The sequence below is a fragment of the Alexandromys fortis genome, unplaced genomic scaffold, assembly GCF_014885135.2.
Source record: "Alexandromys fortis isolate MF-2015 unplaced genomic scaffold, M_Fortis_MF-2015_v1.1 scaffold_96, whole genome shotgun sequence".
NCBI classification, from domain to species: domain Eukaryota; kingdom Metazoa; phylum Chordata; class Mammalia; order Rodentia; family Cricetidae; genus Alexandromys; species Alexandromys fortis.
Genome location: NW_026068053.1, coordinates 5,616,149 through 5,635,243, shown reverse-complemented (window position 1 = coordinate 5,635,243; position 19,095 = coordinate 5,616,149). Strand labels below are relative to the sequence as shown.

Genomic DNA, 19,095 nt, shown 5'->3' with positions numbered 1-19,095 from the left:
GTACCATGCATATACTAAAAAGGTTTATTTCGGGTATTCATTTGTGTTGACAAGTTAAATAATATATTCTTGAATCAAATGTGATTTTAATTTGATAAGGGGCAGTTTTGACTGATAGAGGATAATCTTGTGGTAGTATACGTGTGGTTATGGCTCTTCATCTCCGAAGCTTCTATCAAAGTCCATCTTCCAGCCTGCTCCCATTCTCCCCACAACTTGCCTTCTGCATTATTATGGAATCTTGACTAGGGCTAATTTTGGTAGCTTCTGGTAGGGGGTTCTCAACTTTTTCTGTGTAATTCAAGATTGTGTCTACAAAGTTTAAGAAATTCTTACATGCCTCAAGTTTGGAAATTTTAATATTAAAGGATATAGTTAGAATAGAAATATGTTGTATTTATAATTGAATAAAAATGAAAAATTAATATCTTATGCCCAATTCAAAACTTCCTTATGATGTCAAGTTTTAAAAACCATCGTAGACTTAAAATGCACTTTTGATAATCTTTAATTCCTCACAAAGAGAAATTTGTTTCAACGGTGAGTAATCATACATGACATGCTCAGTTATAAAGTTCTCAGTGTTTACTAAAAACCTATGGGACCTGTGAGCTACAGATCCTCGGAAACTTTTGATGCAGTAGTTAGTTCTTAGGATTTTCTTGTCTTAAATCTGTAAGCTTGATAAACTGCTATGGTGAGGGCTTGACATTCAAGGGTTCATACCATAGAAATCTATCAGAGAATGCTTGTCCACACATGCTAAGTATAAAGGATTTATTAAACAACAACAACACATGACATTGAAGTAATGAATGTGTTAGTCTTAGTTAACCATTCTATAATATATGCAAAGATCAACACATCACATTGTACTTCATGGATATATTTACATATATAATTATTGTTTTTTAGTTAAATTTTTATTTTAAAGTTGAATTATTATTATTATTACTATGATTATTATTATTATTTTACAAAGAGCAATCTTGATGAGATAAAATATGAAAGTGAGACTTGGTGATTTATGTGTGTGTGTTAGCTCACAGAAAAGTTAGAGTTGCATGTAGTGTTGGCTTGGGTAAATTACAGACCATACATTGGGATAAGTACCATGAACTGGAAATTAGAGTAAATTCAATAAATATAAAATGAAAGAATTTTTATCTATTTTATATATTCTAGAGAAACAGCTTAATAATGAATTATTCAATTTATGTAAATACTAAAAATAAAAAATATTTTAAAATGTATTTAATCAGCTAGGAAGCAGATATAGCATTAATTATCTAGGCATTATTATGTAAAAGTGAAAGACAGCCAATGATATCTAAGAAATATTAGATCTGAAAGTCAATCATAATTTGAGCAATAGTTTATGATCTTACGACTGTGTGAACTTAATCAGGAATAGACTTCTATTCTTTTCCAGTGTGGCTCTCACAGCCCTTTCCAACAACTGTTTCTGTGCCCAAGTCTTTATAGATTTTGATCTAGACATCTGAAATGCAAAACCTTCCTTCCCCTCAGAAGTGGGAAAATGTCCTGCTCATATGATGACTGGTTATGGTACTGTGGAGGGACAGCCCAGAGACTGCTGGAACAACTTACTTGTTTCTCCAACAGCTAATAAGAAAAGTTAGATAACTGCTAGCCAGTGTGGATCAGTCCTACAACTCAGCTCATGACTCCTAAACTCTGAATTGTGTTTCCCATAAGAAACAACAACTAACGTCCTCTTTTCTCAGACTGGAGCTATTCTGAAGCTGAATATGAAATAATATGTATATGGAAATTTCAAGAAAATGGGCAGTGTTAGTATCTCTGTGAAGGCTTTCCTCGTTGGACTCTTGATTAACCTATTGACTAGGTGAAGACGGAACAACTCAAAAATAAGTATGAAGCCTTACAAAGACTCTATCAACCTTAATTTCAATAGGCTATAGACAATTGGAAACTGTTCTTAATCTGGTATGGTAATGTGAGATACATTGAAGATAGAAAAAAATCAACAAATCAAGTTTGATATACAGATCAACAATTATTTCAAGTTTGCAAGTTGGATCTCTGCAGACATCAGGGGACAGCTTCAGCTTTACATATTAACTCTTGTATTGTTTTCTCCCTAGCACTGAGCCCTGATGATGAACAACATCAAATTCCCTTTCTCATTCAGAATTGGCCAAACTCATGACTTTCCAGGGAGAAAGATCAAATGTGAGAGAGAAGCAATCAACATCAGGCAAAGGAGATGAGAAACATTCACTCTTCTGTACTGGGATGAATATGAAAGTCAGAGCTAAGTGAACAACATGAGGCATATATACAACTTTCTAAACAGTTCTACTTTCTGTCTTTCTCAGGGAATGGAAGTTGTCTTCAGAGGATTTACACAGCAAAACCTCAAGTGTGCTGATTTTTGACATCAGTCCTGTAAAAGCCCAAACCCTGAGTAGTAGAGGCCTCACATGAGCCAGAAATGCCAACCTCAATACAGCACTGTAAAATGAGGGCCATCTTGTTGGGGTTTCTTTCCTGCCCAGTTCCCACAGCCAGTAAGCCCCAAAGAAATTACACAGAGGTCTATATTAATAGTAAACTGGTTGGCCCATTAGCTCAGGCTTCTTATTAACTCTTATAACTTATATTAACCCATTATTCTTACCTATGTTAGCCACATGGCTCAGTACCTTTTTCAGTAGGGCAGGTCACATCCTGCTTCTTCAGTGGCTGGACAGGACTGCAGGAAGAGCTTCCTTCTTCCCAGAATACTCCTGTTCTCATTGCCCCACCTCTACTTCCTGTCTGGTTGTCCCACCTATACTTCCTGCCTGGCTACTGGCCAATCAGCATTTATTTAAAACATAACTGACAGAATACAGAATTGTCCTGCACAATAGTGTGTCAAAAAGCAAAGAAGTTATAGAGTTTGGAGAAAGGATTGATTAAACCTACAAGTTTGACTAAAGACATTTCTACTGTAAAGAGACAGCAATGCCAGGCTAGGGAAATTGCTCCCTGGGTAAAGTACTTGCTTCTCAAACATGAGAACTTGAATGTAAATCCCCAGAACCCACATAAAACTGGGGTGCAGGAACTTCCTAGTCTATAGTTCCAGCACTTCTCAGTTGGGAAGTGAAGAAAGGACACTCTGAGTAAGCTTTCCCCTGCTGTCCTGGCATTATATGGTGGAAATAAGCAAGAGATATCTCAAAGAAGTGGAAAGTAAGGACCAGTACTTCACGTTATCTTCTCACCTCCACATGTATGCCATGGCTCATGTGTGCCAGCATTATACATACATGAAATACATAAGACAAATATTTCAAAAAAATTAAAATAAAATAATGAAAGTGAACAAAACCAAGCTGTGATTCTTTGAGCATTAAGAGAATAATGACCATTGGTTGTTTGACAGTGCTTTTCATAGACATGTACAAGGAAGTTATGAATTGCAACTTCATTGGTTGAACCCTGAAATGTAAACACAGGGTCTATAGTGCCAATGAGAATATGCTGTACAGAGACGTTAACTGGAGCAGGACTAAGGCGTGATGCAATAGACTAAAAGTTGGCAGGAACGAACCATAACTGGCTCTATAGATGTAGTTCGTGTTTTCATCTCTTGTTTCTTGTGGGATGGTGTGATAGCAGCAGCTATAGACACAGCGTGCATGAGACAGAATGATGATGCTATAGATATCAGCAAGGAGACTCCAGCAGACAGTGGCTGTTCCCCAGGATGCAGCTGAGAAACCATTCTTGAAAGGTCATAGAGTTTGACTCACAGGTTTGACATCTAACGCCACACAGCTGGCATGGTAATCTCACCATAAAAACAAAATAATAACAACACTTCGGTATGTTATTGAGAATACCAAATAAAACCATATTTGTGGGGGTTCTTCCAGAGGTTACAGCTGATGATGTCATCAACAGGTAGTTGTCACTGCTGGCACTTTATGTGGTCCTCTGTGGACTCAACTGTAAATTCCTCTGTCTACTAATGAACTGCCAGTACCCCACTCAGCTGCCCACTAACGTCAGACTCATTGAGTTAGGCAGAGAAAGAGAAGAATCGTTGCAGTGTAAATGACAGACACAAAACACCCTCAACAACACTGAACTAAAACAGTAAGTACAAATGGAGTCAGAAATGGGTGGCTTTTAAACCTGCAAGGCAACTGCTATTGAATGGCTGAATTTCTCTGATGATTTCCTAGGAGATGGGAAGGAAACATTAACCGTCACAGTTCAGAGCGGTACAAGGGTATGTTAATAAGCACTTGCTGGAGGTGGTAAAGAAGGTGGTGATTGTAAATACTGTTTAGGTAGCCTCCTATTATCTGGTGTATATGACTGTCATTTGTGTTCAGGTGATCAGTGTCTAAACTAGGGCATCAGACTGTGGTTGAACACTTGTCTAGCAAGTATAAAGGTTCCATACCCAACACCACAAACAAAACAAAACTAAAATGGGATGCTCTGCCAAATTCTATCATACCTAAACTACTCATTCAGTGGTGTTTAAGCATTAGTGTGTGCGTAGAGAATGTCCTAAAACCCAGAGAGCTGGCCCACACCTAATAATTTACTCCATAAGCTGTCTCATTGATGCAGCTGCTACTATCAAAGGAACGGACTTTTAGAAGCAATGTGCTCAGTAAAAGCATCTGAGATTTATTTCTGCTTCTTCCCAACTAAAAACCAAGACCTGCAAGTCAAGCCTAAGGCTTAGCATTATATATTCTCTTGAAGAAAACAGTTCACCCCTATGAATGATTGGGAAATCCAACACTGACCTTGTCAATCTGATGTGCACAGTCACCTCGAGCACCCAGACGGATTAGGGTCAGGGCAGTGAAGAGGCTCAAGGAAGAGAAGAATACATTTCCATTTCCTTGACAGTTATCCATTTCTCTGAATAAGTCGAAGCCAAATTCTGCATTTGCTGCAGCAAGGGAGGCCATTGTGAAACCCAGTGTTGCCTAGAGGTCAATGGAGAGTTAAATTATCTCAGAGCACATTTGTTTGTATGTTTGCTTATTATTATTAATTCAAAACTTCATTTCTTCACCCTTGTGAGCAATTACCAAATAGCTGGAAACAGGAAGAGATGATTCCTTTGGTCCTGCATCCTTGGTTCTAATACTCTAAAATTTGCTTGGCAACAATACAGAATACGTTCCCTTTCTTCACCCTGACACAGCAGAAAAACCAAGCTCTCCTATTTGCATTGTGAGTATAATCCTAATTTTTCCTTGATGGGTGCTCTATCCTCAGTGGTTCTTGCTGACCTGTTTTCACGATGCACATTCATGCACTTAGTGATTTCAGATAGACTGTAAACTAAACATATGACTGACTGCAAGAAATCCTCTATTCTCACAGTCTGCTCAACATAGCCTTTGTTTTCTAAGCCACCCTTTTATCATATCATTTCCTCATACTGGCCCCCTCATGGCCTCTATACATATTCGTAGGGTCATTGTTCACCATGATTTTTGAACCATCTTAATTTTAAACACACTTCATCTTTGGTCTTGTAAATATATTTGCCTTTTGAAAGATAATTTTCTGATTTTTTAATTTTTTATTTATTTAAATTTTTTAAAGAAAACAAAACTATCTTTTTTCATTATACATACCAATCCAAGTTCCCACTTCCTCCCCTCCTCCCATTCACTCCACATACCCCCACCACTATCTACTGCTCTGAGAGGGCAAGGCATATTGCTTTGAGGAAAGTCTATGGCACTCCCTACTATACCTAGGCTGAGCCTGTCTGATTTTTTAATAGAAAAATAATTATTGATATAAAAATAAATAATAAAAATAGTTATTATATAGTTATTGTTACAAGTATCAAGACTTTCCAACCCAGAGGTCTAGATTTTGCTAGAAAATTCATTTAGGCTACAATAGCAAATATAGGATCATGGAGTAAAACTATCTTCTAATTCCAATAGTATTGTTCCTGGATACAGAACCGTGCCGCCACCCTAGAGTTCCCCAGGGACACACTCAGTGCGTCTTTGAAGACTTTCTCCACAGTTTAGTAATCCAATGTCACAGGGGACCTGGCTTAGACTAAATGAATTTGAATGGCTGCTCTATACCACTCTCCTTGAGTACTAGTTCACCTGGTAGCATGGCAGCCACTCAGGAGCCCAGCACTGTGTCAAGTCTACTGTAACAGTTGCATGAACTGGAGCAAATTTTTCATTCTTCTAAACTAACTTCTAGTTTATTCCGTGAAATGATCTTAGAATTATAGCAATAATGTGCAGCAGAAAAGCATGCATGTTGCCACCTGTTACTCTAGAACTGGGGAAGAACTTTATATCAGTCACCAAGTGGGAGAAGCAAAAGTATGGAAAATAGAGACCGTCTCCACGAAGAAGACATAGCAAAAGTATGGGAGATAAAGACCATCTCCAGGAAGAAGACATAGGTAGCACAAAGTAATATTCTAAAATGCCAATTTTATAAGTTACATTCCAGGAACATAGAATAAGAAAAAAAAATCAATCACATTACACACACATTTTATTCCAAGAAAAAAAAATCTATTTTTTTTAATACAAATTATTTAGGAGGCTGAATGTAGTGGCTCATGCCTTTAACCCCAGTACTCCAGAGGTAAAGACAGGCAGATCTATTTGAATTCAAGGCCAACCTGGTCTATACAGTGAACTCCAGACCAGCCAGGAATACACAGTGAGTACCTGTCTCAAAACAAACAAATAAAAAAATCAGCAAAAAAAATATAACAAAGTGTAATTTAGCGAAGGAGAAGGAAAGTGTTATTGAGAACTAAGAGTGAAGTTCAGTGGCCTAGAACAAACAAAGCCCTAGGTTATCTAGCAATTTTAAAATCAAAACCAGATAAAAAATTACCCAGAAAATTACTAAATTTATTTCATATTTTATCCAACTAATACAGGAAAAAGAGACTGTCATTAGCACCACAAATAAAAGATTCTAGCAAAAGAAAAGAAGACAAATACAAACTAGGGCTCTGGGTTTGGTAGTGACAAACCACCGAGTGACACTGACATTGTCCATGGTCTCAGAACCTTTTAGGGACTTAATTGTATTTTGGTCTTGGGAAAGAGCATCACAACTATAGCTTGAAAAATTATGAACCAAATAAATAAAATCATGAAGTATAAAAATGAGACATGCAGCTATGTCTTTCACTAAGTTAGACGCATAAGAATGTCATTACTTCCCCAAGGATGGTGTGTTTAGAACCTCTCTTTTCGGAAAGATCTGGTTGGCGGCAGAGCCTCGGTGCAAAAGTAAGGCAGCGCTCTGAGAAAGCCCCGAGACAGCAAAAGCACAGCAATCCTTCCGGTTATACGGGAGATTGTTTGTGTCCATTGGTTTGTTAAAAACTCTGGACACAGTGCAGGCTAGAATGATTAAAAAGAAACTAAAGGGGTTTTTACCCATGGAGGCCATCAGGTAAAATTATATCACAAGTAAAATGCCAGTTCCTCCGATTCTTTACAAACTATGTCTTACTGATTTACAGTTTTGGGTAAAAGAATCATTTCTGACTTTTCAACATTATTCTTCTTTACAATCCAAACAATAAAACATTTAGTCAACATGGTAACATCTCACAAAATTGTCATTTTATCAAAAAGGAAAGAAGAGAAACACAGGAATTTGCTCATTGGAAAAAAAGTTATGTAACTAATTTCATCAGATAAAGTAGATTTCATGGCATAGAAATCATACTGATAAAAAGTTATTACGAAAAAAGATGAGTCAAGACATTCCTAGACAATAAGAAATCCTGAAACCCTAACTTTTAAAATGATGGATAGCTGTAAATACCTTCCATCGCTCTTATACAAACAGGCTCACACATGCTGAAGATAAATTCAGAAAAATTCTACTTTGCATAACTGATTTTTTAACTTTCTCTATATAAAGGGGACTCCATGTTCATGAAATGAAAGCAAGACTCCTCCTCATTGAAGGTGAAGACTGCATTCCATTGACAAACAGACATCTTAAGACTGACTCCGTGACTTTATGCTCCAATGTTCCAAATGCTGAGAAATGTGTAAAAATTAGCATCAGAAGAGCTTTTCTTTCTCCTATAATAATTTTTCAGCAACTTAAAAATAAACATGTAAAATGCCAACAAAAAAATACTGTTTAAAAAATACCAGTGAGTAGCAAATATTTGGCGCTTAGGTATATAACTAAGCAACTGTCACGGAAATTAACTTGGATTCAGGCTACAGAAGGTGTCCCTGCCTTATCACCCAGTACACTAAGTACAGAAGGTGTCCCTACAGTCAGTACACTGTTGTTGAGATGGTATAATGACAAAAAAAATATTTTCAATCATAAAAGAATTTGACTAGAGAGAGGAATTTTTCATTTAATCCCCAAACCCCACATTCTTGTGTTTCTTGCACAGACACGTCTGCTTTGTATAAAATTACAAAATAATTTAAAAGTTCATAATTTAAAGTCAATGCAAAATAGAAACTTCTTACGTAATGTCTTAAATTCCAAATTTCAGACAAAAATTACAGCCCCCTGAAAAGCTACTTGGTTGCCTATAGAAAGTTTCACTCTGGCAGTGTGTTTTCTCTCCTCTGACAACTATATGTTGTGAGAAAACCAAAAGCAAAATCCCCAAAATATAAATATCGCCAAAGCTTTGTTTTAATAATCTAATTAAACTATTAAGAAAATAGTTTTAAAATGAAGCATAAACAAACCTAGACATAAAATAACCTCAATAAAACATGGAATTAGAATGACTCTGTCTCATGGTCCTAAAATTGTATCTAATTGATATGATACATGGTTTAACTGCACAGTAAAATCATATGTAATCTTAGACTAATTTTAAATTATTAAAGAAAAATTAATTGGTTATTATTATTGAAATTAAATTATATATGAGGACAGAATAACTCCTAAACAAATTTTATTTTTATTTCTTACCAGTACTCTAAATATTATATTGCAAAAAAATTGCTGCTCACTACAAATATTCTCAAATATTTCCATGGTTTTAAAAGTTTAAACTTAGATAAACTTCTAAGCCTGTGTTTATTAATTCTATTAATTCTATTTTAAAGAATTGGCAAATTCCAACATATAGTGATGTAAATAAGAACACTGGAAATCAAAATTAGATGTGTATGTAATTCTCAATTTATCTATTTAAAAACTGAACACAAAACTTTGACTGATAATTGATTTTCCACACTGGCAAGCACCATTTTCCATGATAATAGCAAGTCAAAACCAGTCTGGAGAAGTCATAAACCAGAGAGAACTGGAGAGCATTTTGAAACCTTGATGCATGTAATGTCTCAAATACAGAGAAGTAGCAAGATTCACTCATTCTCTCTCTCTCTCTCTCTCTCTCTCTCTCTCTCTCTCTCTCTCTCTCTCTCTCTCTCTCCTTTACACTGTGGACACTGGGAGCATTTACCTGACTGTCTTCATAGAGGAAGTTGCAGCTGGTTGGGTGAGTCTGGAGAGTTCCCTGCATTACTCTGAAATATAAAGCCTCTGACTCAGACACTCCCTTTTTCCTACTGTGATGACCACAATACTTTAAAAATAATTCCACTGAGTGAAATTGTGCTCAGGTCTTTCATAAAGCAAAGTGAAGAAAATCTGTAATTAACTATGACTTCAATTCAAAGTTGTCAGAATAGATATTTTTCACGAAACTGAATGAATCTGAAATTATTATAACAGTATTTTTAACATGTGTATATAGTATTTTTAACATGTTATTTAACAGTATTTTTAACATGTGTATATTTTACTTATGAACTTCAGTGTCTGATCTGTGACATTGCTGTCTTCTCTGCCTCCCTCCTCTTTCAGTTTTAGCAGATGACAAGAAATGCAGTGGAGTGCCTCCCCAAAGACTCATTTTCTAGCAACTTGGGAACTAGAGAATACTGCATTTGAGAAAGACAATAAGCTGACTCTTTCTCGAGAAGCAAGCTTATATTTTAGTTAGTGATTCTGAGTTGACCTCATACGTTAGTCCTGCAATTCCAGCACTGTCTTCATTTTAATTGTATGGCTTACTACTAACATGGAATAAACTTGATAATTTAAGGTTTTCTGAAACGAATGTTCTCTCAGACCACTGGACATATGGAGAGAGGCAGCTGTGTTCCTCAGAAGAGAAATAAAGCAGCGAAGTGACAACAGAAATCAAACACATAGGAAAGATAATGTGGTCACCATTGCCATCACAAGGCAAGGACTCTGCTCTGAAGCACAGATCATAAGACAACATCCAGAGCTCCTCTGGATAAACGTCTCTCGCTTGTGATAAATACTGAATACAAATAGAAAGTGTGATATATTTCTCTGGAGGGAAGACAGTGAGGTTTTAGAGAGTGCTGTGAAGAGTAGAATATTAAACACATACATCATGCTTTCACATGAAGTGATGTCCAGAGATAGCCATTAGCAAAAGGCAAAACTGAGTGATGTTAGCGTGCTGGTCAGACATCTGAAGAACAAGACACAGTTCAAAGCAGCTGAGTGCTGTTACTTGCAGTAGGTGTGAGGAAAAGTGGGGGAAGTGGGGCAAGTATGAATGAATGGCTGTTTCACAAGACAAGCTTGGGGGTCTTGCATCTGGACTCTTCATTATTTAAACCATATGTAACCTGGAAACAAAATAAAGAATAAATTACTAGCTCTAGCGTTATTGTTCCAGCTAGGCAACTCAACCAGCTGTGACCATGAACAAGTTATTTAATTTTTTTAGTGGCTCAATTTTTAATCTACCAAATAATAATTCAAATTAATTTGGTGATATATATATATATATATTATCTTACTTATAGAATAAGGCCCTGATAATTTCAATCCCACCCCCTTTATTTTCATTCTGTCAACAACTTTGTCCTTTTTTATATGTCATATATTATTACAGTGAAAGTCTTGGTCACTTCACCCATTTTTATATAGCAATTTATTGCACAAACCGTAGAGTTTTGCAACTAATATCCCTCTGCTGGGTAATTTTGCACCTCTTGGGAAAATAATACAACAGTTTCTACATAGAATTTTAATCACAGGAGGACTGGGAAGTTTAGGCAGATGAGACTGAACATTCAACACAAACGGCAGGGAGAAGAGGTAGCTGAGGTGTACAGAAGATGCTGTTGAAGAAAAGAAAAAAGACTCACCAATCTAGCTCAGTGTTCCTAAGATTCCTAGTATCAGTATCCTGAACTCCCTTGGTCCAAGATGGACATTTATAAAGACTCACCCACTTCCTTCAGGTACAAGTCTCCTCACAAGACCTCTGCTTGTCTCTAGGGCATCTCCAAACCATGCTCCACAGAACAGATCCAATTCTCATCAGATAATATTCTAGGTCCCTCAGGAGACTTCTGCTTATCTAGGACATCTCCAAACCATGCTCCACACAGAACAGATTCAATTCTCACCAGAAGATGACCTAGTTCCCTCAATTATGCCATCATTTAATGTCTAAAATCTCTTCATCAGGACATAGAACTTAGTTTTATAAACTAAATAATCACCACAAAAATATCCTTGCAGTGTGATAACCTACCAAAGACCAATCCAGGAAGGGTATGTGTATGAGGATGTTCCTGTGGGTGAACCCACCATTCAGAGTAAATAGTTGCCTTAGTCCCCATGAGAAGGAGAGAGGTTTCCTTGAATACAGAATTTGGATAAAGGTATTGGTTATTTTTGGAAATGTTCTTTCTGTGAAGTTATGTGAATACATCAAAAGCAACATCAAATTTTTTAAAAATCTCTCCAAGCAATGAAGGAACTAAATAAAAGTTAGGCCCATGGCTCAATGTATATAGCTGATAAAATTCTAATTCTGCTATAAAGTTTTGATAGGGAGTAGACTGGAATCCTGAGTTAAGGATGACCAGGTCCTGAGAAGTGTGCACAATGCAGCTGAGAGGGCTAACAGCTACAGCCTATGGCAGAGGCTCACTGAACTCCTTCTGCAATCCCAAGTCTAAGCAGAAGAACTGCCAGTCATACAAACTGCACAAGCAGAAAGGGATTCTTCCAAGCAAACAACCTAGAGATACTTTAGAACTGTGCACATGGCCTCTGACATGTACAACTGGCTTGAGATTCAGTAGTGAACTCGGCAGTCACCCACAATAGTGGGTAAGAGAGGCATGTATGGACAAAAAAGAGGCATATTTGAATATGAAAAACAGCAAGGTATTTACAACAGCATCCGTACACATGGAAGCAGTGATGATAACCACAATTACAAGCAAAACTTCTCCACCCTGCTCTGGACTTTCCAGCACCAAATGTCTACACCATCCACTGAGCAAAGAAGCAGGGGGCTAAAATAAGAACCTCATTTTCCACTATTTAAGAAACCAAAGTAGTCATTTCTAATCAAACTTGTTAAACACCATTAAAATTGGGTCTTAAGACTGTCCCTAGGTGCTGTCTCCCATGCAGTTGCTCATTGATGCTTACATGTCACTTCTGGGGTGGATCCTTCATGACTCAGAGCACAGCACTGTCCCACAGAAGTTTACAAGCATTTAGGTTTCCATAAGGTTTCAAAATAGTATCTGACTAAGGTGATCATTATGTGGTTTGTTCAGTTTGGATGTGAAGGAGATTTAAGAAGGCAATTTCCCATCTCTACTTTATAGTAAAATAGTTTAAAGATAATCTTGCAAATAAATCAAGAAAACAGTGTTCATGATCCCATCTTATAACTTTCCAGTCTACAAGACTATCTGGAAACTAAAAACAGCTAATTCAAAGTTTAATATTCAATTTTATTATAATTTGGCATTGATCTCTTATGGCCCAATCTTTCCTCCCTTGGTAAAATTGGCATGAAATAATCATCTAAAGCAGAATTTGAGACACCATTTTTATTATTCATTATACTCAAATGCTCTTCTGTGGCCCTAACTTTGGCTTCCTTTTGTACCATTTGTTGTCCATGCTTACTCCTTCTTCTGAGGGGCTAGTAATTTTCCAGAGAAGTATCTGTGGAGTTGATCACTACACTCGACCTCTCCAAACTCTTCCCTGAACTGAGAAAGTGTCAGGTAGCCTGAAACTGGGCAAGTTAGCTCATTCTTGTCATTCTGCCAGCCTGTCCTCCACCCTACTGACTGGCAGTGGAAAGTCACACCACACCGCCCAGATTTGCCCTGTTACCCTAAAGGCTGGAGTTCAACGAGGGGAACTTGTACCCTGAAAAGTGACCAGATGTACCAAAGATGTCCAATCGACTGCCACACAAAGATGTTTCTATGAACATGCCACACAAAGAAGATGTAGTTCTAGAATGGATAAAGAAGGTGTGGCACATATACATGTTAGAGTTCTACTCAGTGTTTAAAAAAAAAAAAAAACAATGACATCTTGAATTTTCATGCAAATGGATGGAAATAGAAAACACTTTACTGAGGGAGATAACCCAGACCCAAAAAGATGAATATGGTATGTACTCACTCATTAGTGGATTCTAGCCATAAATAAAGGACATTGAGCCTATAGTTCATGATCCTAGAGACGCTAAATAAGAAGATGAACCCAAAGAAAAACATATATTTATCCTCCTGGATACTGGAAGTGGACAAGATCGCCAGGCAAAAGTTGGGAGCAAGGGGGTAGGGTAGGGTGAGGGGAAAAGGAGATTGGGAGAGAGAAGGGAGAAGGGAAGGATTGAAGAGAGCTTGGGGGAATGGGATGGTTGAGATGGGGGAAGGGTGGATATGGGAGCAGGGAAGAAGATATTTTAATTAAGGGATTCATTTTATGATTGGCAAGAGACTTGGCTCTAGAGGGGTTCCCAGGTATCCAAGGAGATGTCCTTAGCTATGTCCTTGTGCAGCAGAGGAGAGGGTGCCTGAACTGGCCTTATCCCATAGCCACATTTATGAATATCTTGCATATCACCATAGAACCTTCATCTGGCGATGAATGGAGATAGAGACAGAGACCCACACTGGAGCACTGGACTGAGCTCCCAAGGTCCAAATGAGGAGCAGAAGGAGGGAGAACATGAACAAGGAAGTCAGGACCGCTAGGGATGCTTCCACCCACGAAGACATTGGGATTGATTTAATGGGAGCCCACCAAGGCCAGCTGGACTGGAACTGAAGGAGCAAGCATGTGATCGGACCGGATTCTCTGAATGTGGCTGACATGGAGGGCTGACTGAGGAGCCAATGATAGATAATGGCACTGGGTTTTAATTCTGCTGCATATACTGGCTTTGTGGGATCCTAGTCTGTTTGGATACTCACCTTCCTAGACCTGGTTGTAGTGGGGAGGGCCTTGAACTTCCCACAGGGCAGGGCACCCTGACTTCTCTTAGGACTGGAGAGGGAGGGGGAGGGAGAGTGGGGGAGTAGAAGGGAAATGGGAGGAGGTGGAAACTTTTAATAAACAAATAAATTTTAAAAAATAAATAAACAAATGTAAGACTGTTAAAAAAGAAAAGCATTGTGAAATTGATTATTATTCAAAATTTATTCAATCTCTCAAAGAATATTAGCCCGTCTTCTAAAAGCTTTGCTCAAGTATAAATAAAAGTGTCTTTATTTAGTCAGTTCATGATCACAGACTGAACAATAAACTCGATGTCTTCTCAAAAAAAGAAAAAGATGTTTTCCTATTCCAGGATCTCCCACTAAAACACTGAGTTTGGTGTTACAACCACCACAGCCTACCACACACAGAAGGAGTGGTATCCAAATTCATGCAGCTGAATCCCTTCCAAAGAACAGCTAATGTCAGCAAGGTGACTGCACCCTCTATTGTAACAGGCTGCCAGAATTAAACACTACCATAGAGATGTTTGCTCATTTTCTTCACTTCTGCCTCTTTCCAATTAAGAAAGAGAGCTTGTCTGCTAAAAAATCAATTAGCTATTGATTGCCCCCATGATGCCTTATAACCATTGTAATTGTAGAAAAAACTAAAATAATGAATAATCATTAAAACTAATATTCAAATTAGCTATTGCAGTAAACTTTCTGATGGAGGTTTCTGTTAAGATGAAAGAAATTAAAGCTTATGAATGGATTTCCCGTTTTTTCTTCTAATTATGGTGATAACTTACTACAGTGATTCAAAATCCACTGAAGTCCATACCCTCTATCTTCATTGTAGAAATAAAGTTACACATGACTAGAAGGTTAAATAAAGGCAAGGGACTGAAATAACATACCAACTGGAAAATCCTTCCAGGATTACCAGGTCAGCCTTAATCAAAGGCCTGCTTGCTAGTGTTTTCTTCTCCACTCTACTCAGAAGTCACTCCCACTCCAGTGCCCGCAACAGTTTGTTTACTACCAACCAATCCCCAAACGACAGAAGTCCAAGAAAGAAACTGAAGTGTCATGTCAATTATTCTCTCGTGCCAGACAATTATAACCCAAATTTTCCTCGACCTTGACCGTCTCTAAGTACATTTGAGGTCACACAAGTGACAACGACTTAAGCTTTACAGTGGGTTGCTTCCACTGACTTACCAGAGGCTCACTATGGTGTGGATGACACCCCTCCCCTCAAGGAAACTTCCCTTCCAGCTGAAACCACCTTTAGGGGGCTCCCGTGTTTTTCATCACACTGCTTGGTCCTTTATTGGCACTTCGTCCTGGAAAGCACCCTTATCTCTATGAAGAATGCTATTTTCAGGCACCCTTTCAGATGCCCACTAAATTGGGCTGTACCTGCACCTTCTGTCTGATACTCCTTCTCATGCTTTCTACAAATGAACCACTACATATGCGTGGCTTTTAGATACCATATATAAATGTGTCATTCTCGCCTTTTTAAACAAAGAGACACAGAAATAAAATAGCATGGTCTATCTAAACCCACAGTAATTCTCTTCTCCAATGTTAGGGAACAACTTTTTCAACAACTAAGAACATATAGTGTATATACTTGAAATTTTAAGTCTATAGGTAAAAGAAATGCTTGATGGGAAAGAGATGCTAATTTTGAAATCTTTGACATTTATGTGGAATAGTTAAACCATACAAAGGACATAGAATCAAAAGGAGAAAAGCTGATTTTCTTTGCTTTATGTTTAAAAGCCACCTATGAGTGAGTACGTGTGATAACTGCCTTTCTGTAGCCCAGAGAACTTAGACAACAATGAGGGCACTAAGAGAGACTTACATAGATATAATCTACATGGGAAGTGAAAAAAGGCAAGTTCTTCTAAGTAAATTGGGAGCATGAGGACCTTGGGGTTGAAGAGGGGAGGGGAGAGGCAAGGAGGGAGCAGAGAAAAATGTAGAGCTCAATAAAAATCAATTTCAGAAAAAGGAGAAAAGCATGTTGAGCATGCTGTCAAGAGACCTTGAAACATCTCATATTTGAAAGATGGCATTAATGAGGATTAACTAAGGATTAACGAATTATGGTTGGAAAATAATTATTCCTAGGAGGTAAATTGTAGGGTTGCATGCTTTTTTCCCCTGTAGCAACAGTTCAATCCAAAGAATAAAACAAAACAAAAATGTTAGTTTAGGCACTATGTGTATGAAGTTATGTATTATGGTTTAGTGTTAACAAGCATGCATTTAAAATGATGAACCATAAAATTCTGATTAAAAACAGCACAATAAAGAGAAGAAACAAGTCTCTTCACTGTTTTCCAAATTAGAATTTGCTTCAGGACCATAGATATCAGTCCATTTGCTTCGCTCCTGCAAATTCTTGTAGCTGCTTAAGATGTGTGCACCTTAAATCCCAGCACTCAGAAAAGACAGATGGATCTCTGTAAATTCGAGGCCAGCTTGGTCTACAAAGTGAGATCCAGGAGAGGCTCCAAAGCTACAGAGAAACCCTGTTTTAGGAAAATAAATAAATAAGTTGACAAACTCTGTAGGCTAACAAAAGAGAAGCTAAAAAAAAACTTGACAGACTATAAGATTTTGGAAATGACTGTAATGGAAGCTGCAAATTAAATATGTTCAATGGAAACACAGATTACATGAGAGCTACTAGCACATTTGAGAAAAAAAAACCCTAAGATATAAAACACAGTTGTAGCTATGTAGTTATGCCAAGGAACAGGGTGTTGGGAGCAGAATGCTTGCTTGCACCAATGAGGCCCTGAATTCAGTTCCATGTGTTTCAAAAGAAAAAGAACTGTAGCTAGACTGAGAGTGTAAAATTTCTCTGGCAAACAGAGAGTAATACAAAAAGCACAATAATGATGAGGAAATCGCTTGATTAAAATAATTCTTTCAAACTAAGGGAAATACTCTGCACATCATAAAATCAGCCAACACATTGCCTGAAAGCTGAAGCTGTGTGTGTGTGTGTGTGTGTGTGTGTGTGTGTGTGTGTGTGTGTGTAGTGTTTACTATATCCTTTGGGCTGATCTGAGCTATTTATTTGAATAAAATCTTGAAGGAGCAAGTTCCAGGACTTAATTACACATTGTACTTGTATGCATTCATTTTAAGTGATTGCATGTTTTGTCTGTTTTTATTCCTTAGTACATTTTTGTGAGTGTTTGGAGGGCTGGGCACAAATGAATTTGACTAATCTACTTATCTTGTTTTTGTGTAAATATTTACCTTGTCTACTTCTTCCACACTCTTCTGATTATCTTCTACTTATGAAACAAATAGTCTTTAGCTTTCACTCAGCAATAAATCACATGACAACGTATCCTTCTCAGACATTTAAATGAATGCAATTGTCAAGACTGCTAATCTCCTTCTCTCAGAAACCCAAATACTGAAGGCTATATTGATCTTCATTTATTTGTACCATGTTATTTCATCATGTTGCCATAGTGACAATCATAATGAATAGTAATGAACAGCAAATGCAAATGCCAAAACAAGTGAGTCATTATTATTGCCTTTAATTAACCATCCTTTCTCTTTGGATTTAGTTCTGCTGACATTTATGAACACATTGATGATGAGAGCTTCATAAATAAAATTCAACTCTAGTTTTTTAGAAAGGAAAGGTTTACTTTCCAGTTTGGAATTTCAACTTCCCAAATGAATGTATTATTTCATGAAGGTATCAAAATTATTATCTATCTCAAGGAATCAGTCCAAGTGACTAAGTTAAATACAAACAATATATTTAGTTTGGTTTATCTATTTACTTCTATTTTTCATATTTAGTGAGAGTTTCATTCTAAGTTTCAGTGATAACCATAGTTTCTATTCAGAGTCTGCCATCTGAAGTGTGACTTTAAAAGTCTTTCTTGTTGGAGTAAAAAGTTTGAGAAAGATGACAAATACATCAGAGATGAGGAAGGGGATGCATTACATTAACATATATAATTATATTTATGATCACAAAAAAGTTAATTGCTGCAAAAATCATTTAGATAGTGCCGCTCCCCTTACCCTGGAGTTTGTCTAAGAGAATTAATGATTAGTGAAATAATTTGACTAAATGTACACAAATTATTAAGAAAGTACAACAAAATTCTGTTTACTGAAAGAACCAATAATAACTGAAAACAATATTTTAAAACCAATTTAAAATATTCCTATAATAAATGAAAACAACCAAATTGAATATTTACAATCAAAAACAACAAAACTTAAAACCAAATTGAGGACTTGTGAGAGATGGCTTAAACAGTCAGAGACCTAACGTCCATGTGAAAGGCCTAAATACAGGGAGGTAGATACAGGAGACTCTCCTGAAGATCTGCAGCCTTCCAGTATATCTGCATCAGTGGTCTCTGGTTAAATGAGACTCTGTCTCAAAAAATAATATGAGGAGCAATAAGAGGCCATTCTCCACTCCACATACACACAAATACCACAAACAAAATAAATAAAATGTCACTGAATAGTACAATAGAAAGAACTAGAAGAGCCTTCCCTCTCTGACCACATAACATCTCCCAGCCCAGCCTGTTCGGGCTCTAGGACCGAATCCGAATCGGCAGGGCAAACGGGAGGGTGCTAGCTCCTTTGTCCCCACTAGCCTGCCTGCAGCAAGCTAGGTAGGTCCTTTGTTTACGAGACACCTAGCAGCAAGGAGTTCCGGTCCAGGCACCAGGAGAGACATCACTGGGGTGAGTGAGTTTCTGAC

The 19,095-nt window shown here is 37.4% G+C and overlaps 1 protein-coding gene across 1 annotated transcript in view; it reads right to left on the bottom strand.

Moving 5' to 3' along the window:
• The window catches only part of Serpinb7 (serpin family B member 7), a 52,769-nt gene that overhangs the window by 17,541 nt on the left and 16,133 nt on the right, over positions 1 to 19,095 (bottom strand). The window contains exon 2 of the mRNA XM_050119769.1: positions 4,803 to 4,988. Within this exon, the coding sequence (XP_049975726.1) occupies positions 4,803 to 4,970 (168 nt within the window). The 5' untranslated portion in view covers positions 4,971 to 4,988. The remainder of the gene's footprint in view (positions 1 to 4,802; positions 4,989 to 19,095) is intronic.